At 44.6% G+C, this 21,333-nt stretch overlaps 1 protein-coding gene across 5 annotated transcripts in view; it reads right to left on the minus strand.

Moving 5' to 3' along the window:
• The window catches only part of LOC110522815 (collagen alpha-1(XI) chain-like), a 135,960-nt gene that overhangs the window by 58,547 nt on the left and 56,080 nt on the right, over positions 1-21,333 (minus strand). For all 5 annotated transcript variants that reach the window (XM_036977004.1, XM_036977003.1, XM_036977002.1 and 2 more), the window contains exons 5-9: positions 9,898-10,029; positions 7,265-7,390; positions 6,567-6,977; positions 5,904-6,413; positions 4,805-4,861 (exon numbers count right to left, since the gene is read on the minus strand). In XM_036977004.1, coding sequence (XP_036832899.1) covers positions 4,805-4,861; positions 5,904-6,413; positions 6,567-6,977; positions 7,265-7,390; positions 9,898-10,029 — 1,236 coding nt within the window. The remainder of the gene's footprint in view (positions 1-4,804; positions 4,862-5,903; positions 6,414-6,566; positions 6,978-7,264; positions 7,391-9,897; positions 10,030-21,333) is intronic.

Genomic DNA, 21,333 nt, shown 5'->3' on the forward strand with positions numbered 1-21,333 from the left:
TGACCAGAGTACCTTCTTTCATATGTTTGGGGAGTCTCACACATGCCTTTTGGTGAACACCAAACGTATTTGCTTATTTTTTTCTTTAAGCAATGGCTTTTTTGTCCACTCTTCCGTAAAGCCCAGCTCTGTGGAGTGTACGGCTTAAAGTGTTCCTATGGACAGATACTCCAATCTCCGCAGTGGAGCTTTGCAGCTCCTTCAGGGTTATCTTTGGTCTCTTTGTTGCCTCTCTGATTAATGCCCTCCCTGCCAGGTCCGTGAGTTTTGGTGGGCAGCCCTCTCATGGCAGTTTGTTGTGGTGCCATATTCTTTCAATTTTTTAATAATGGATTTAATGGTGCTCCGTGGGATGTTCAAAGTTTCTGTTATTTTTTTATAACCCAACCCTGATCTGTAATTCTCCACAACTTTGTCCCTGACCTGTTTGAAGAGCTCATTGGTCTTCATAGTGCCGCTTGCTTGGTGGTGCCCCTTGCTAAGTGATGTTGCAGACTCTGGGGCCTTTCAGAACAGGTGTATATACTGAGATCATGTGACAGATAATGTGACACTTAAATTGCACACAGGTGGACATTATTTAATTAATTATGTGACATATGAAGGTAATTGGTTACACCAGATCTTATTTAGGGGTTTCATAGCAAAGGGCGTGAATACATATGCACGCACCACTTTTCCTTTATTTATTTTGGGACATTTTTTGAAACAAGTAATTTTTTTCATTTCACTAATTTGGACTATTTTGTCCATTACATGAAATCCAAATAAAAATCTATTTAAATTACAGGTTGCAATGCAACAAAATAGAAAAAACATCAAAGGGGATGAATAGTTTTGCAACTAAATCTTCTACAAGCCAGAACCAACTAAATCTTCTACAAGCCAGAACCAACTAAATCTTCTACAAGCCAGGTCTTTAACATTCCAGAGTCATGCCTGGGTCTTTAACATTCCAGAGTCATACCTGGGTCTTTAACATTCCCAGAGCCACACCTGGGTCTTTTACATTCCCAGAGCCACACCTGGGTCTTTAACATTCCCAGAGCCATACCTGGGTCTTTAACATTCCCAGAGCCATACATGGGTCTTTAACATTCCCAGAGCCATACATGGGTCTTTAACATTCCCAGAGCCACACCTGGGTCTTTTACATTCCCAGAGCCATACCTGGGTCTTTAACATTCCCAGAGCCACACCTGGGTCTTTTACATTCCCAGAGCCATACCTGGGTCTTTAACATTCCCAGACCCATACCTGGGTCTTTAACATTCCCAGAGCCATACATGGGTCTTTAACATTCCCAGAGCCACACCTGGGTCTTTTACATTCCCAGAGCCATACCTGGGTCTTTAACATTCCCAGACCCATACCTGTGTCTTTAACATTCCCAGAGCCACACCTGGGTCTTTTACATTCCCAGAGCCATACCTGGGTCTTTAACATTCCCAGAGCCATACCTGGGTCTTTAACATTCCCAGAGCCATACATGGGTCTTTAACATTCCCAGAGCCACACCTGGGTCTTTTACATTCCCAGAGCCATACCTGGGTCTTTAACATTCCCAGACCCATACCTGTGTCTTTAACATTCCCAGAGCCACACCTGGGTCTTTTACATTCCCAGAGCCATACCTGGGTCTTTAACATTCCCAGACCCATACCTGGGTCTTTAACATTCCCAGACCCATACCTGTGTCTTTAACATTCCCAGAGCCACACCTGGGTCTTTTACATTCCCAGAGCCATACCTGGGTCTTTAACATTCCCAGACCCATACCTGTGTCTTTAACATTCCCAGAGCCATACCTGGGTCTTTAACATTCCCAGAGCCATACCTGGGTCTTTAACATTCCCAGAGCCATACCTGTGTCTTTAACATTCCCAGAGCCATACCTGTGTCTTTAACATTCCCAGAGCCATACCTGGGTCTTTAACATTCCCAGAGCCATACCTGGGTCTTTAACATTCCCAGACCCATACCTGGGTCTTTAACATTCCCAGAGCCATACCTGTGTCTTTAACATTCCCAGAGCCATACCTGTGTCTTTAACATTCCCAGAGCCATACATGGGTCTTTAACATTCCCAGAGCCATACCTGGGTCTTTAACATTCCCAGAGCCATACCTGTGTCTTTAACATTCCCAGAGCCATACCTGGGTCTTTAACATTCCCAGAGCCATACCTGGGTCTTTAACATTCCCAGACCCATACCTGTGTCTTTAACATTCCCAGAGCCATACCTGGATTTTTTGTTTGATGTGTGTTTATGGATAAGTGTGTGAGGTCACGTCACACTTTGCCTATAGTATAGTGCATTCGGAAAGTACTCAGACCCCTTGACGTTTTCCACATTTGGTTACGTTACAGCCTTATTCTAAAATGGATTGAAAAGATTGAAAATGCATCAATCTGCACACAATACCTCATAACGACAAAGCGAAAACAGTTTTAAAAAAAATGTTTTGCAAAGTTATTACAAATAAAAAACTGAAATAACTTATTTACATAAGTATTCAGACCCTTTGCTAAGATACTCAACATTGAGCTCAGGTACATCCTGTTTCTATTGATCATCCTTGAGATGTTTCTACAACTTGATTGGAGTCCACCTGTGGTAAATTCTATTGATTGGACATGATTTGGATAGGCACACACCTGTCTATATAAGTTCCCACAGTTGATAGTGCATGTCAGAGCAAAAACGAAGCCATGAGGTCGAATGAATTGTCTGTAGAGCTCCGAGAGAGGATTGTGTCAAGGCACAGATCTGGGGAAGGGTACCAAAACATTTCTGCAGCATTGAAGGTCCCCAAGAACACAATGGCCTCCATCATTCTTAAATATAAGAAGTTTGGAACCATCAAAACTCTTCCTAGAGCTGGCCGCCCGGGCCAAACTGAGCAATCGGGGGAGAAGGGCCTTGGTCAGGGAGGTGACCAAGAACCCGATGGTCACTCTGACAGAGCTCTAGAGTTGCTCTGTGGAGATGGGAGAACCTTCCAGAAGAACAACCATCTCTGCAGCACATGACAGCCACTTGGAGTTTGGCAAAAGGCACCTAAAGGACTCTCAGATCAGGAGGAACAAGATGCTCTGGTCTGATGACACCAAGATTGAACTCTTTGGCCTGAATGCCAAGCGTCACGTTTGGAGGAAATCTTGCACCATCCCTACGGTGAACCATGGTCGTGGCAGCATCATGCTGTGGGGATGTTATTGAGCGGCAGGGACTGGGAGACTAGTCAGGATTGAGGGAAAGATTAACCTTAGCAAAGTACAGAGAGTTCCTTGATGAAAACCTTCTTCAGAGCACTCAGGATGTCAGACTGGGGCGAAGGCCATGACCTGGAACACGAGGCGGCGCACAATTGCCTCAGCGTCGTCCGGGTTAGGGAAGGGTTTGCCCGGCCAGGACGTCCTTGTCCCATCACGCTCTAATGATTCCTTGTGGCGGGAAGGGTGCATGCACGCTGACTTCGGACGCCAGTTATGTACGATGTTTCCTCCGACACATTGGTGCAGCTGGCTTTGGGTTAAGCGATCAATGTGTCAAGAAGCAGTGCGGCTTGACAGTGTCATGTTTACAGAGGACACATGGCTCTTGACCTTCGCCTCCCCTGAGTCCATACGGGAGTTGCAGAGATGGGACAAGACTGTAACTACCAATTGGGGCGAAAAAGTGGTAAAAAAAAGTAAACACAAACATCATGTTTTTATGGGGTATTGTGTGTAGACTGATGAGGGGAAAATACTATTTCATCCATTTTAGAACAAGGCTGTAACATAACAAAATGTGAAAAAAAGTCCAGGGGTATGAATACTTTCCGAATGCACTGTAAGTCTGTCTGTCAAACAGTGGTCCTGTGTAGATGTATGGACTCGGGCTTAGAGTGACTGATCACAGCAGTAAACAGATAGAGGAGTGTGTGTGTGTGTGTAGTGTGTGAGTGCGTGTGTGCATGCGTGTGGCCATGCGTCCATGGTGTGTGTGGTGAGTATGTGTGTGGTATGGGTGGGTTGGATGGGACTGGCAGGGGGATGGGGGTTGTCGTCACTGCAGACAAATGAGGATTGGACTGAAAGGAGGGAGCTCTGCTCCTTGTTTATTTACAATGTGAACAAGATGGACGACTCACAGGCTCATTCTGGGTGGTAAAGCACACGCACATACAGTTGAGCCCAGTGACATTTGTTTATAGGGAGACAGCTGTGGTTCTGTGACTCAGGTCAGATTGAGGTATTGAACTCGTACGCTTTGGATCATAACATAGGAATTGGCTACCAGTGATGACATTGGCATATCAGGTATAGCCATGGCTTTAGCTCTGCAAGTCAACACCATCCCCTGATGAATGTGGAGTGCTGGAGTAAAACTCCCAAGTAGGGACTGGCTATTTTCCATCTGTGAGATCTTTAGATCACTGGGCGGTGGGGAAGTCTTTGGGAGATTTCCTCTGTCTTCTCCCCCTCTCTCTCTTTCTCTTCCCTCCCTTTCCCAGCTGCACTCTCCCTGGTCAGTGTTTATGCTAGCCCAGAGTGTTTACACTCCAGATGATCATTCATTTTCCTCTATGTATCCATACTCCAAATGTTCAACCTCTGGACCACAGGTGGCCTTGCTGCAGGACACAGCAGGAGGATGCAGAGACCAATGTGTTATACTGCATCATGTGATTTATATGATTGTCAGTCAGTAGTGTGTGATGACTCATGGCTTGGTTTTGAAATAATCATACACACAATCACGCAGACACACATGTGAAACACACACACACACACACGTTGGATAAATTATACTCACAGGCTCAATGATAGCAGGTTCTCCCTTCTGTCCCTTCTCTCCCCGAGACCCATCAACCTGCAAATTACATCAACATTACCATCATCATCATAGTCTATCGCCGACATCATAATCATTATCACCACCACCATCATCACCATCACCATCATCATATCACCACCACCACCATCATCACCACAACCACCACCATCACCACCACCATCATCATCACCATCACCACCACCACCATCATCATAGTCTATCGCCGACATCATATTCATTATCACCACCACCATCACCAGCACCACCACCAGCACCATCATCATCACCATCCTTACCATCATCATCATCACCACCACAATCATCATCACCACCACCATCACCAGCACCACCACCAGCACCATCATCATCACCATCCTTACCATCATCATCATCATCATCACCACCACCACAATCATCATCATCACCACCACCACCAGCACCATCATCATCATCATCACCATCCTTACCATCATCATCATCACCACCACAATCATCACCACCACCACCACCACCACCACCATCATCATCGTTACCACTATCATCATCATCATCATTACCATCATCATCATCACCACCACCATCATCATCACCATCATCATCATCATCATCATCATTAGCACCACCACCATCATCATCACCACCACCACCATCATCATCATAGTATATCGCCACCATCACCATCATCACCACCACCACCACCACCATCATCATCGTTACCACTATCATCATCATCATCATCATTACCATCATCATCTCCACCACCACCATCATCATCATCATCATTATCATCATCATCATCATTAGCACCACCACCATCATCATCACCACCACCACCATCATCATCATAGTATATCGCCACCATCATCATCACCATCACATCACCACCATCATCATCATCATCACCACCACCACCATCAATATCAGCACCACCATCATCATCATCACCACCACCATCATCATTATCATAGTATATCGCCGGCATCACCATCATCATCAGCACCACCATCATCATTATCATCACTACAATTTTGATTATTATCATTATCATCATCATTACCATCACCATCATCGTCCTTACCTGTCCGTAGTACTCGTCTGTCTCAGCTGGCAGCACCTTTTCCTCCTGTCCACCGTAGTCCAGGTCTCCATAACCATAGTCTACGTCCCCATACTCAGAGATGGACTCCTCTTTGAACCGATCACCCTCCAGATCAGTGTAGTCTCCCTCAATAGCCACACCCTGGCCCCCGGCTCCCGTAGCAACCGAATCCCCAGCTCCAGCTCCTGCTCTTGCCGTCCCACCTCCGGCGCTGGCAGATCCTCCTACAGAGACGGAACCGCCCCCAACGGAAACGGAACCGCCCCCAACGGAAACGGAACCACCACCAACGGAAACGGAACCACCCCCAACGGAAACAGAACCACCCCCGACCGATACAGATCCACCTCCACCACCAGTACCGATTTCGACAGTACTGCTGCTGCTGGTTCTGCTGTCATGGCCACCGCCACCGATGCTGTACTCCTCTCCCTCTCCATAGGACAGGTCATAACCCTCACCATAGTTGTCATTGTAGCCTGTTCCAGCCTGAGAGACCAGAGAGGAAAGGACAGGGACAGTGAGTCAATGGGACACACTGAGATATGATAAGATGTTATGTGACACATTCCAGATACAACATCTAACTGGTAAAACTTAGGGCATTACCACACAAGCACACAACAACAGTGTGTAACTCACCGAGGTCTTGTTGCGTGTGATGGTGACTCCTCCACTACTGGTGATGACCTTCTCAAACTCCGCCCCCGTGCCCAGGTCAAACTTTGACCCCAGGTCCAGCTCCACCCCTGCGCCGGTCCCCGTGCTTGAGCTGCTAATGGTGACTCTGCGACTGGCGTCGGGCGAGGCCGTGGACTCGTCGTAGTATGATTCGTAGTTCCCATAACTATCTGTGTCATAGCCGTCGTAAGGGCTGGTCTCTTCCCCGTAGGCCTCCTCGCCGGCGGCTCCGGCTCCTGCTGCAGCGGAGGCGCTGCCGGTAGATACGGCGGTCAACACTTTGCCCTCGACTCCCTGACTGGCTGTATCCCTGACTGATGACACCACCTCTTTGACTGAGGTGACCACACGGCCGCTCTCTGGCACGGACACCTGGAGAGGAGGACAACACAATGTCAGGAGGACAAACTGTAGCCTATACAACACTTTTGATGAATTGTTTTCATTTACAGTAACTGAGATAAAGAATAGCTTTTCAAAGGGCGACCTGACCAAGATGTCATTCAAAACTGACATTGGAACATACTCAGCATCAACAGCAATCACTACATTATAAAACAAGGTATGGGATGGGGAGAGGGTGACAAGTCCTACCCCACTGGAGATAGACGGTAGTCTTTTAAAAGGACAGGGGACATGGGACAGAAAGGGGACAGTACCTTTACGTCTTCCGTGGCAGGTCCAGCTTGTTCGTCAGTCTCAGTCTCGGAGGTGGACTCGGAAGGTTTCCCATCCATGTCCTCATAGTAAGGATACTCATAGTAATAGCTGTCCTCCTCTGTGTTCTATACAGGGAATTATGAAACGGTTAGTTCCCGCCAAGCAATCGGATTGGTCAAAAGTGCATTCCAGCTGTGGTGTTATTGAGCACAACACCACAGCTAGTCATGCGTTATCGAAAAATGATCGAATCACTTTATGATCACTCCACTAACAGTAATGGTTGACCAGAAAGTTATTCTTTCATAGTTCTTGCTTTCTGTGTAAAACCGTTTCATATACGCAATAATATACTTGAGGGTGTGAGTTATGGTGATTATTGGCTGACAGAACTCACGTCTTCCTAACGACCACATCATGTCGTTCCAATAATCCCCATAACACATCCCCTCTGGTATATTATTGATTTAATGGATGATGGTTGATGGTTGAAAATGACAGTAATAAAAGAGGAGGGTGTGTGTGTGTGTGTGAGAGAGAGAGAGAGAGAGAGAGAGAGAGAGAAAGAGAGAGAGAGAAAGACAAAGAAAGAGAGAGAAAGACAGAGAGAGAGAGAGACAGAGTAAGAGAGAGAAACAGAGTAAGAGAGAGAGACAGAGAGAGAGAGAGAAAGAACGAGAGAAAGACAAAGAAAGAGAGAGAAAGACAGAGAGAGAGAGACAGAGTAAGAGAGAGAGACAGAGTAAGAGAGAGAGAGAGAGAGAGTAAGAGAGAGACAGAGAGAGAGAGAGAGAGAGAGAGAGAGAAAGACAAAGAGAGAGAGAGAAAGACAGAGAGAGAGAGAGAGAGAGAGAGAGAAAGACAAAGAGAGAGAGAGAAAGAGAAAGAGAGAGAGAAAGACAGAGAGAGAGAGAGAGAGAAAAAAAAAACATTTCTTTGTACTGTAAGACAACAGATAGGGTCCTCCTCTGTGCTCTATACATACAGGGAAATGGATAATGGTTGATGGTTGAAATGACATACACATAATGATGAGAGAGAGAGAGAGAGAGAGAGAGAGAGATATTAGACAACAGACAGAGAAAGAGAGAAAGAAAGACATTGCTTTGTACTCTATGAAAACAGCCTAACATTATGATAACAATCAGATGTGTCTGATATTGGGATGATGTCACAGGAGGTTTGTGGCACCTTAATTGAGGAGGCAATGGCTGGCTTATGGCAATGGCTGAAGCGGAATTAGTGGAAGGGTATCAATATCACATGGTTTCAACATGGTTCAACATGGCCTCCACTGGATGAATCCCCAACAAAAGGTGGGCCAAGAATGTCAAACCTACCTGACCCATTCTGTGGGGGGGGGTTAGTGAAGTGGTACGAAGGTAGATCTGGAGTGAAGGTTTTTAAGAAGGGTGGGTCGGCAGGGGTGGGGGGCACTTCCATTTATGCTTACTTACTTTACTTGCTTATGGAGGTACAATGCACAGAAAGATGGCGTGCCATAGAGTAGCTCTCTGTCATAGAGCTCATCCTCATCATGTACTGAGGGGAGAGAGGCACTAGTTGCTTCAGTCATTCTGAAGTTTTTCTTTTCTGTGAGGTCTGCTCCATATTAGCCCTACTATTGGAACCAGATTATGAACAAACCCAAAACAGGTCTGAAACATGTTTGAGGTATGTGTTTGTGACAGTTACGTTTGACTCTGGTTTGGCTGTAGTTCTACTATGGTACTACTACGACGGTTCTACTATGTCAGGGTGAACTTGTTCCCTTTGGTTCTAAACAGCTCCAGATGGGCTGAGATGAGAGGTACAGGAGTTGTGATTGGGCACACTATGGTTCTGGTTCTCTCTCTGACTAGTTCACTTCATAAGAAAGCTGAGATCACCACTTCAACTGGAAAGAGTCCAAGGGTGTGGTTGGTTAGCTTGTTGAATTGATAATGTTGTTCTCCTCCAAAGGATTAAGACTTACCATGCCAGATATAGAAAGAACATCTCCATTCAGCATAGAGTATGGAGATACAGGCTTAGGCAAGTAGTCTGCCATTCCTGCATGTTTCTTTCCCTCTATAACTGCATAGCAGATTCAACCCTGTTGATTTCCCAGCACTCAGCACTTTCTCTCTGGCAGACAGCGTTTCCCCCCCCCCCAGTGATGCAGCTCTTTCATTCCAGTAGTTTGTCCAACCAACACAGCCTGATCCCTAATCAAAGAACCGCTTATTGATAAAGGGAGGAAGGAATACTGTATCAGGGAAGGCCTCAGGGTATATGCTGTATTTGATATAATGCACTGAACTCCTTGACTGTTTGAACCTGGAGTTTTGAGCTTCTTTGGTTGGATGTTATGTTCTTGCTAGAGCAGGTACTCCTCATAAGGCCCCAAAGGACACACCCTGACCAATAGTTTCCCTTAACCTCTGCCTGTCCAAAAATGAGCAATTTATTACATACAGTAGTTTGTTATCTAGTTGTTCAACTTCTCAAGCCAACACAGCAACTTGACTTCGACCTGAAGACAATTACCTTGAGACGTAAGAAGAGAGAGACCCAACTGAAAAGAAGGATAGAGTATAAAACATACTGTAAATATACTGTAAGAGTCTGGAGAGGTGATGAAGTGACTCACATATTCGTCTGTGTTGGGGTCCTGGGCTTGGGGCTGCTCTGGGACAGGGACCTCACAGTCGGGGCTGTAGTGTTCACAGTAGTCATAGGCAGCACGGTGGTCCGCCACAATCAACAACTGCTGGATGTCTCCCTGGAAACACACCGAAAACAGGAATTTATGAAACAACTGTAACCAGGAAGTAAAAATGGATGGAAACAAACAAACAAACAAAACATTTAGTAAATAAATCAAGTAAAGAGAGAACATGTGTATTGCAGAGCTCTGCAGGCTAAACACAAACTGCTCAAACTAGGTCAAGGCACTGAAACATGGATGAGGTGACTAAGTCCTAAAGAACTCTGTCCCGTGTCCAACAGTCCTTTCTGATTAGTACTAAACACTGGGACATTACAGAACATTAGAGAACAGGCTACATGGGAGAGGCGGGAGGGAGCAACTAATGTGAACATGGAAAGTTTGAGGCACACGCACGCACGCATGAATGCACTCACACACACACACACACTGCGGCTACATTTCACCATGGAATAGTATTCTCACAGGGTAACAGTTTTTACCATCCGATTAACCAATATTCTCACAACATACTGTAAATCTTTGGCCCCGAGCTCATCACGGTAGACAAAGTGATCCAGTTTGACGTGCTATGGAGAGGACATGAGCCAACCTGCTCTCACACACATCCAATGAACATGCTGATTTACAGAGGTCACTGTACAGGGAAGAGCGGGAGGGAGGGAGGGAGGGAGGGAGTAGATAGATAGAGAGAGAGAGAGAGAGAGAGAGAGAGAGAGAGAGAGAGAGAGAGAGAGAGAGAGAGAGAGAAAGAAATAAAGAAAGAGGGGGGGGCTCAGAAGGATCCCCAGGCTGCATGGGGAGTTGGGTGTGAGTGCTATATTTTTCATCCTTGACTAGACTTGAACCTCAACTATACTTGTATACATTTTCTGAGCCAACGTTAACAAGACATATCAAGCAATGAACACAGATTTTAAAAACGAACACACAAACCATGATTAAACATGTTGAAGACTGCTACAAACCACACATAACATTTCCTCATAAATACCAGCAGGCCATATGCCATCATGTTTTTAATTAATGTATGTACACACCCAAATATGTAGGAACGTCAAACTATACAATCTCCAGCCCTCATAAAAGGAAAGAAATTACTTTGAGATCAGTGTTTCATTAAATCCATCTGACAGAAGTTCAAAATAACTCATAACACTGTTTTGTTTTTCCATGCATGGACAATCGTTATTATTAAAAGAGATTGTTTGTCACTTGTGGTCCAAGCAACAACAGTTTGTTGAAAAACAGGAATCTGAAGCTCTCTACTATAACATCACTTGTTTCATACGTACTGATTCTCTACATGAACGACACCACAGTCCAATGCAGCTGTTTCCTGTTATTTTCTGGCTGGTTTCTGTCTTCATGATGGATGACAGGGAAACAAACTAGGACTCTGTCTTCCAGACAAAGAGCTCTGCTGGCCCCTCCAGCAATACACTCAAACTAGGACTCTGTCTTCCAGACAAAGAGGTCTGCTGGCCCCTCCAGCAATACACTCAAGGCTCGTAGGATATCCAGGCCATTGGGGCTGTTAAGATGCTGGAAGATGCCAATTTCTGTTTGTTCAATGTTGGAACTGGAAAATGGTCATTTGAACAAAAATGGATCTTCACCAAACAGATATGGTGTCAGTACTAAGTTGTCTACGGGTCTGTACGTGTATCTCTATATTTTGAACCACAACGGCCCTACAGTAGAAGTTCAAGATGGCTGTCCATTAGCTTATTGAAAATGCAATAAAACAACATTTAGACAGCTCTGGGAGAGTGAAGGAGGTAACTAGATGCTTCCCCTTCAACATCTCTCTTTCTCCCCCTTTCCCTCCCCCAGGCTATCAGGACGGGTGCCAAGGTGGATTCCGACCACACGTGGTGCGACCCTCAGTTCACCCAGAAACAGACGCCGAGGACATCGCTGGAGCAATGAGAACACCACCACAGATTTTTTTATGAGCACACACACTGACGTCTTCGTACAGGTTACGAGGGAAGCTGTGTAAAATGGTCACACTGTAGAACCCTGATTAGGAGTTATTGTCAAAAGAAAACATTCTCTTGAAATAATCATTCCCAGCTGGAATCACACGTGTTTGTTTGTTCCTTTGGCCTGGAGGTGTTAGCATGGGCGCTGGTCAGAGTAGTGCACTATATAGAGAATAGGGTGCCATTTGGGATGGAGGCGTGGCCTCTTAATAACATTAAGGCCCAGCCAAGTGTTGCATGAGCTGGCAGTACAGAGACTGCTGGTGGATGTCATTACAACACTCCCCTGATGTACACTCATATATTATTTCTCATATCGCATGCTGCCAAACAGTTCATCCTGCAGACCTGATGTTTTCAGTAGATTTTGCCAAGCCTTCAGCCAACCAACCATGTTAGAAGGCAATGGGTATTGGCACTGCAGCTGAACTAATACAGTGTTGGGGAACTTGTATATCTACAACTCAATGGATTCTCTCATTGGAGTCAAACGCACAGCTAAACAGAATTCAGTCAGTCAGTTTGGCATGGACAATCAGTAGTTTGGTTGAACCCATGAGAAGAAATAAAAATATTGCAGATTATAGGATGGGTAGAGAACAGAGAGACACCCTGTACTTTCTGACACTGTCACCTAGCCAGCCTATTTAACCACGTCGCTCCAGTGGAAAAACTGCTGCCTTTGGCTTTTAGTTATGGAGTAGCAGTCTGAGTTATGGAGTAGTAGTCTGAGTTATGGAGTAGCAGTCTGAGTTATGGAGTAGTAGTCTGAGTTATGGAGCAATAGTCTGAGTTATGGAGTAGTAGTCTGATCTGAGTTATGGAGTAGTAGTCTGAGTTATGGAGTAGAAGTCTGAGTTATGGAGTAGCAGTCTGAGTTATGGAGCAATAGTCTGAGTTATGGAGTAGTAGTCTGAGTTATGGAGTAGTAGTCTGAGTTATGGAGTAGTAGTCTGATCTGAGTTATGGAGCAATAGTCTGAGTTATGGAGTAGTAGTCTGATCTGAGTTATGGAGTAGTAGTCTGAGTTATGGAGTAGAAGTCTGAGTTATGGAGTAGTAGTCTGAGTTATGGAGTAGCAGTCTGAGTTATGGAGTAGTAGTCTGAGTTATGGAGTAGTAGTCTGATCTGAGTTATGGAGTAGTAGTCTGATCTGAGTTATGGAGTAGCAGTCTAAGTTATGGCGTAGTAGTCTGAGTTATGGAGCAGTAGTCTGAGTTATGGAGTAGTAGTCTGATCTGAGTTATGGAGTAGTAGTCTGAGTTATGGAGTAGCAGTCTGAGTTATGGAGTAGTAGTCTGAGTTATGGAGTAGTAGTCTGATCTGAGTTATGGAGTAGTAGTCTGAGTTATGGAGTAGTACTGAGTTATGGAGTAGTACTGAGTTATGGAGTAGTAGTCTAATCTGAGTTATGGAGTAGTAGTCTGAGTTATGGAGTAGTAGTCTGGGTTATGGAGCAATAGTCTGAGTTATGGAGTAGTAGTTTGATTTGAGTTATGGAGTAGTAGTCTGAGTTATGGAGTAGTAGTCTGATCTGAGTTATGGAGTAGTAGTCTGAGTTAGGGAGTAGTAGTAATGAGTTATGGAGCAGCAGTCTGAGTTATGGAGTAGTACTGAGTTATGGAGTAGTAGTCTAATCTGAGTTATGGAGTAGTAGTCTGAGTTATGGAGTAGTGGTCTGGGTTATGGAGCAATAGTCTGAGTTATGGAGTAGTAGTTTGATTTGAGTTATGGAGTAGTAGTCTGAGTTATGGAGTAGTAGTCTGCGTTATGGAGTAGTAGTCTGAGTTATGGAGCAATAGTCTGAGTTATGGAGTAGTAGTCTGATCTGAGTTATGGAGTAGTAGTCTGAGTTAGGGAGTAGTAGTACTGAGTTATGGAGCAGCAGTCTGAGTTATGGAGTAGTACTGAGTTATGGAGTAGTAGTCTAATCTGAGTTATGGAGTAGTAGTCTGAGTTATGGAGTAGTAGTCTGGGTTATGGAGCAATAGTCTGAGTTATGGAGTAGTAGTTTGATTTGAGTTATGGAGTAGTAGTCTGAGTTATGGAGTAGTAGTCTGAGTTATGGAGTAGTAGTCTGAGTTATGGAGCAATAGTCTGAGTTATGGAGTAGTAGTCTGATCTGAGTTATGGAGTAGTAGTCTGAGTTAGGGAGTAGTAGTACTGAGTTATGGAGCAGCAGTCTGAGTTATGGAGTAGTACTGAGTTATGGAGTAGTAGTCTAATCTGAGTTATGGAGTAGTAGTCTGAGTTATGGAGTAGTAGTCTGGGTTATGGAGCAATAGTCTGAGTTATGGAGTAGTAGTTTGATTTGAGTTATGGAGTAGTAGTCTGAGTTATGGAGTAGTAGTCTGAGTTATGGAGTAGTAGTCTGAGTTATGGAGCAATAGTCTGAGTTATGGAGTAGTAGTCTGATCTGAGTTATGGAGTAGTAGTCTGAGTTAGGGAGTAGTAGTCTGAGTTATGGAGCAGTAGTCTGAGTTATGGAGTAGTAGTCTGATCTGAGTTAAGGAGTAGTAGTCGGAGTTATGGAGTAGTACTGAGTTATGGAGTAGTAGTATGAGTTATGGAGTAGGGTTCTGAGTTATAGAGTAGTACTGAGTTATGGAGCAGCAGTCTGAGTTATGGAGTAGGAGTCTGAGGTGTGGAGTAGCAGGCTGAGTTATGGAGTAACAGTCTGAGGTGTGGAGTAGCAGGCCAAACACACTTGATTTTACTCACATACAGCATGTTAAAAGGGAAGGCTACGTGTGTGGGATCTAAATTAGATATAGAAAGCATCTAAATGAAAAATAGAGAATGTGCATATGTTTGCCTGTATCTGTAGCATTTCAAAATAAAAGCCTTTTTCCTGCACCTTTATTGTGTTACAATAGATCAAGGTCCACCATCGACCTTCCAGAAAGAAACCACTGCTGTTTCAGTTGTGCCCAGCTGGCGGCAGGAGAGCATTCTATGGTTCTATCACATGTAAAGCCAATCATCTGAGCAAATGAATCATCCTCATATAATCATGAGCAGCATATTAAGTTCAGTGTATCTCCTTGTACATTGTAATGGCATGGTGAGAGCTTGAGTTGCATACTAACTGAAGTACCGAAAAGAGGATTCATTTTCATTCTCACTCTCTCTCTCTCTCTCTCTCTCTCTCTCTCTCGACAGTAATTGGAGAATTCAAGCATAAAACCCAGGAAAGGCTTGTTTTGATTAAGTGCAGCTATAAAAGGATGATGTTATCACCCCCCTCCTGCTGATGCCTGCAGTGCAGGGTGGGTGACATGGGAACCTGGGAAAGGGCCACCTCACACTTTACTAACAGCACCACTCATTACTCCCAGCTCAGTGGCACCATTACAGTGGTAATTGCGCTGAACAAAACACCACATAGTTCTACTACTCTGCTCTCTTTGTCCTGACTTATTGACTCAAGAGATGAAACAACCTTAGACTTGGTAACACACATACACAAAGACACAACAATACTAACACACACACACACACAAATTGTCACAGTAATATACACACCGTTAGAATTGCAGTCACCCATATACACCATCAAATGTCCTTTCAGACAGCTTCACAGACACCCCCACACATATCCCCACACACACAATTAAGGCGTCAGCATGCTTCAGTCCATCTGGCGCCTAGCCAAACTTGGCTAGGAGAACCGAATGTGTGCTCGCATACTCCCTTAAAAGACATTGACTTGAAAAACAATACAAAACAGCAATATTACTGTTTGTCCATTTTGAGATGTCGCAGCCATTACCCACTTCCTCAAAAGTCTGAATTAATCTAAGACAAGTGTCAAATTCATTCCATGCAGGGTCTAGTGTCTGCAGGTTTTAGTTTTTTCCTTTAAATTAAGAACTAGACAACCAGGTGAGGGGAGTTCTTTACTAATTAATGACCTTAATTCATCAATCAAGTACAAGGGAGGAGCTAAAACCCGCAGACATTCGCCCCTCTTTGGAATGAGTTTGACACATGATCTAAGATAACTTGAGAAATCTGTCATTCATTTTGATGATTTTGCCGAGGTGATCTTAGTCGCGCAATTATACATCTAACTAAGATGTTTGGTACAGTATTTCTCAATGAAAAAATTTGCATGAAAACAAGTCGTCTCTCGTTGAATGACAACAAAGACTTTACTGAAGAATCCCTGAATAATCTGAATAAATACACAATGATTAAAGATAACTTAGCTATATACACAGGGTACCAGTACAGAGTTGATGTGCAGGGGTTTGAGGTAATTGAGGTTGATACAGGATGTACATATAGGTAAGGGGTAAAGTTACTAGGCAACAGGATAACAGTAGCAACAGTGTAGGATGGATCAAAAGAGTTAGTGTAAACGGGGATCAATGCAGATTGTCCGGGTAGCTATTGGTTAACTCTGTAACTAGCTATTCAGCAGTCTTATGCCTTGGGGATAGAAGTTGTCCAGGATCCAGTTGGTTCCAGACTTGGTGTATGGGTACCACTTGCTGTGAAATAGCAGAGATAACAGTATAGGACTTGGGTGGCTAGTTTTAGGGCCGTCCTCTGACAACGCCTGGTATAGAGGTGCTGGATGGCAGGGAGCTCGCCCTGCTGATGTACTGAGCCATTCGCACTACCCTCTGTAGCACTTTGTGGTCTGATGCCAAGTAGTTGCCATACCAAGCAGTGATGCAGCCAGTCAAGATGCTCTCAGTGGTGCAGCTGTAGAACTTTTTGAGGTTCTGAGGGCCCATGCCAAATCTTTTCAGCTTCCTGAGGGGGAAGAGGTGTTGTTGTGCCCTCTTCACAACTGTGTTGGTGTGTGTGGACCATGATAATTCCTTAGTGATGTGGACACAGAGGAACAAGAAGCTATCGACCCGCTTCACTAAAGCCCCATCGATGTGGATGGGGGGGGGGCGTGTTCGGCCATTCATTTCCTGTAGTCCATGATCAGCTTCTATGTCTTTTTGATGTTGAAGGAGAGGTTGTTGTCCTGGCACTGCCAGGTCACTGCCCACACTGCCAGGTCACTGACCTCCTTCCTACAGGTTGTGTCATTGACGATGGTGATCCGTCCTACCATCGTTGTGTCGTCAGCAAACTTAATGATGGTGTTGGAGTAATGGGTGGCCATGCAGTTGAAAGTTAACAGGGAGTACAGAAAGGGATAGTCATTTAAAGAAGTTACCTTGGCATTCTTTGGCACAGGGACTATGGTGGTCTGCTTGAAACATGTAGGTATTACAGACTGGGTCAGTGAAGACACTTGCCAGATGGTCAGCACATGATCTGAGTATGCGTCCTGGTTATCCATCTGGCCCCACGGCCTTTGAATGTTAACCGGTTTAAAGGTCTTACTCACACCGGCTACGGAGACCCAGATTACACAGTCGTCCAGAACAGCTGGTGCTCTCATGCATGGTTCTGTGTTGCTTGCCTCAAAGCAAGCATAGAAGGCATTTGGCTCTTCTGCTAGACACGTACACACACACACACACACACACACACACTGCCCTCTAGACAGTATTGGGTTCTAAGAGCTCAGTTGAGCCAAAAGCAACAGGCGGGTTTACCACCTGACTTATCCACCAGATCCTCTCGCCCCCTCTCACCCTCCCTCCCCTTCCCCCCCTCTCTTACCACCTAACCCTCATCTCACCCTCCCCTCAATTTTAGTCTCATCTAACCAGAGTACCTTCTTTCATATGTTTGGGGAGTCTCCCACTTGCCTTTTGGTGAACACCAAACATCTTTCCTTATTTTTTTCTTTAAGCAATGGCTTTTTTTGTCCACTCTTCCGTAAAGCCCAGCTCTGTGGAGTGTACAGCTTAACGTGTTCCCATGGACAGATACTCCAATCTCCACTATGGAGCTTTGCAGCTCCTTCATGGTTATCTTTGGTCTCTTTGTTGCCTCTCCGATTAATGCCCTCCTTGCCTGGTCCGTGAGTTTTGGTGGACGGCCCTCTCTTGGCAGGTTTGTTGTGGTGACATATTCTTTCCATTTTTTAATAATGGATTTAATGGTGCTCCGTGGGATGTTCAAAGTTTCTGATGTTTTTTTATAACCCAACCCCGATCTGTACATGTCCACAACTTTGTCCATGACCTGTTTGGAGAGCTCATTGGTCTTCATAGTACAGCTTGCTTGGTGGTGCCCTTTACTTAGTGGTGTTGCAGACCCTGGGGCCTTTCAGAACAGGTACTGAGATCATGTGACAGATCATGTGACACAGATTGCACACAGGTGGACATTATTTAACTAATTATGTGACTTCTGAAGGTAATTGGTTCCACCAGATCTTATTGCAAAGGTGGTGAATACATTACATATGCATGCGCCACTTTCCGTTTTTAATTTTTTTAAATATTTTGAAACAAGTTCTTTTTTTCATTTCACTTCACTAATTTGGACTTTTTTGTGTATGTCCGTTACATGAAATCCAAATAAAAATGTATTTAAATTACAGGTTGTAATGCAACAAAATAGGAAAAACACCAAAGGGGATGAAGAGTTTTGCAAGGAACTGTAGCATCTGTTTAGCATCAGTCAACAACAAGGCTGCTTTTAGATATATCTACTGCCTCTTTGTGACACACGTCTGAGACAGGTTTAAAAAGTGTTTCAATGCACAGGAAAATATAGTTTTACAGGTATTATACTGTATATGAAATATTAAAGTACCCAAACAAATACTTGTGAAAATCTACTTTTAGAGGTAAAGTTAGGCAACACATAAGTTAGAGTTATGACTTACTGTATATGCTGGGGCAAATTCAGCTTTATGACTAAGAGACTGCTACAGTAGCTCTGCTATAAGGGCTAATAATTGGGAAACAATAAAACAGGAGCCCGTGGAGCCCCAATGGAGGACTGCTGACATCACTGATGCCCACTCCTCACTACGGGCCATGGAGTCCGCTGGGTTTATGAACCACTACTGACCCAGCTGGAAAAACTAACACACCAAGGTAGGGAAACTAGATAAAACAGCTATAATAAGAATAGGAATACTTTGATGCATTTGAGGGGAATGAATGAAAATGTATGTAATGGCGTAGTAAGTTTAATCAAATGCTTTTCCTTTCACTTGTTGACCTATGGGGCAGGAACTTAAACGCTAATCCAATACAGACACATCTTCCTGATAGGACTTCTGCTAGCTCTACTGTCAATCTTTTTAAAGGGAGTCTTTGTAATTATAATTAAGCAACAAGGCACCTGGGGTTTGTGGTATCTGGCCTGTATACCACGGCTAGGGGCTGTATCCAGGCACTCCGCGTTGCGTCGTGCTTAAGAACAGCCCTTAGCCGTGAAATATTGGCCATATCCCACAAACCCAGAGGTGACTTATTGCTATTATAAACAGGATACCAATGATATTAGCACAGTAAACAAGTAGTTTTGCATCATACCCAGGGCTGATGCACTACCCGGTTTACAATAACCCTTATCCTTCAATCTATCTTTGTATTTACCTGTCAAAGGAGAGAGAAGAGGTTATGACACCCAGGATGGAAGGAGAGAGAAAAGGTTATGACACCCAGGATGGAAGGAGAGAGAAAAGGTTATGACACCCAGGATGGAAGGAGAGAGAAGAGGTTATGACACCCAGGATGGAAGGAGAGAGAAAAGGTTATGACACCCAGGATGGAAGGAGAGAGAAAAGGTTATGACACCCAGGATGGAAGGAGAGAGAAAAGGTTATGACACCCAGGATGGAAGGAGAGAGAAAAGGTTATGACACCCAGGATGGAAGGAGAGAGAAAAGTTCCTCCAAAGTGAAGAAGAGGAAAGAACATGCAAAACTCCTTTCCTTTGCTCAACACTCTTCAAAGAAAAGGTTCTATCTATACTCCATACTCCCCCTGCCTAAGCCTTACTCTAACCCTGTCTCTACTGTAAGTCCTCTCTTCTCCACCTATCTACTCTAACCCCTGTCTCTACTGTAAGTCCTCTCTTCTCCACCTATCTACTCTAACCCCTGTCTCTACTGTAAGTCCTCTCTTCTCCACCTATCTACTCTAACCCCTGTCTCTACTGTAAGTCCTCTCTTCTCCACCTATCTACTCTAACCCCTGTCTCTACTGTAAGTCCTCTCTTCTCCACCTATCTACTCTAACCCCTGTCTCTACTGTAAGTCCTCTCTTCTCCACCTATCTACTCTAACCCCTGTCTCTACTGTAAGTCCTCTCTTCTCCACCTATCTACTCTAACCCCTGTCTCTACTGTAAGTCCTCTCTTCTCCACCTATCTACTCTAACCCATGTCTCTACTGTAAGTCCTCTCTTCTCCACCTATCTACTCTAACCCCTGTCTCTACTGTAAGTCCTCTCTTCTCCACCTATCTACTCTAACCCATGTCTCTACTGTAAGTCCTCTCTTCTCCACCTATCTACTCTAACCCCTGTCTCTACTGTAAGTCCTCTCTTCTCCACCTATCTACTCTAACCCCTGTCTCTACTGTAAGTCCTCTCTTCTCCACCTATCTACTCTAACCCCTGTCTCTACTGTAAGTCCTCTCTTCTCCACCTGTCTACTCTAACCCCTGTCTCTACTGTAAGTCCTCTCTTCTCCACCTATCTACTCTAACCCCTGTCTCTACTGTAAGTCCTCTCTTCTCCACCTATCTACTCTAACCCCTGTCTCTACTGTAAGTCCTCTCTTCTCCACCTATCTACTCTAACCCATGTCTCTACTGTAAGTCCTCTCCTCGCCACCTATCTACTACTCACTTCAACCTACTTGCCATCTCACTGTTTTTCTACCTCCCATCTCCCCAATTCTTTCCCTCATCCCTCCCTCTGTATTTCCCTCACTCATCCCTCTATCTTTACCTCATCCTCCTCCATGTCTTTCCATTTACTCTCTTTTTCTTCCTCCCCCTCTCCTTCCACCGCCAGCCCCCCTGTCCAGACACCCCATCCTGGGATAACCTATCAGCAGTGCCATGGAAACCTCTTGATGATGTAATGCGACATGGCCAACGTTCAAAGGCTGACATCAGTGGAGAGAGAAGAGAACTACACATTCTTTCCAGGGTCTGGACCAAAAACCTGGCTCACACTCAACTACCTCTGTCTCTGTCGATATCTGTGGCTAGCACTCTCTCTTTCTCCTATTCTCTGGTTAGACATCTCACTCTATCCATCTCCATCTCTACCTCTGTCTGTATGTGGTTAGACTTCTCTGTCTCCATCTATACCTCTGTATGTATGTGGTTAGACCTCTTTGTCTCCATCTCTACCTCTGTCTGTATGTGGTTAGACCTCTGTCTCCATCTCTACCTCTTGTCTGTATGTGGTTAGACCTCTCTGTCTCCATCTCTACCTCTGTCTGTATGTGGTTACACCTCTCTGTCTCCATCTCTTTCTCT

Source organism: Oncorhynchus mykiss, chromosome 5, assembly GCF_013265735.2.
Source record: "Oncorhynchus mykiss isolate Arlee chromosome 5, USDA_OmykA_1.1, whole genome shotgun sequence".
Taxonomy (NCBI): Eukaryota; Metazoa; Chordata; class Actinopteri; order Salmoniformes; family Salmonidae; genus Oncorhynchus; species Oncorhynchus mykiss.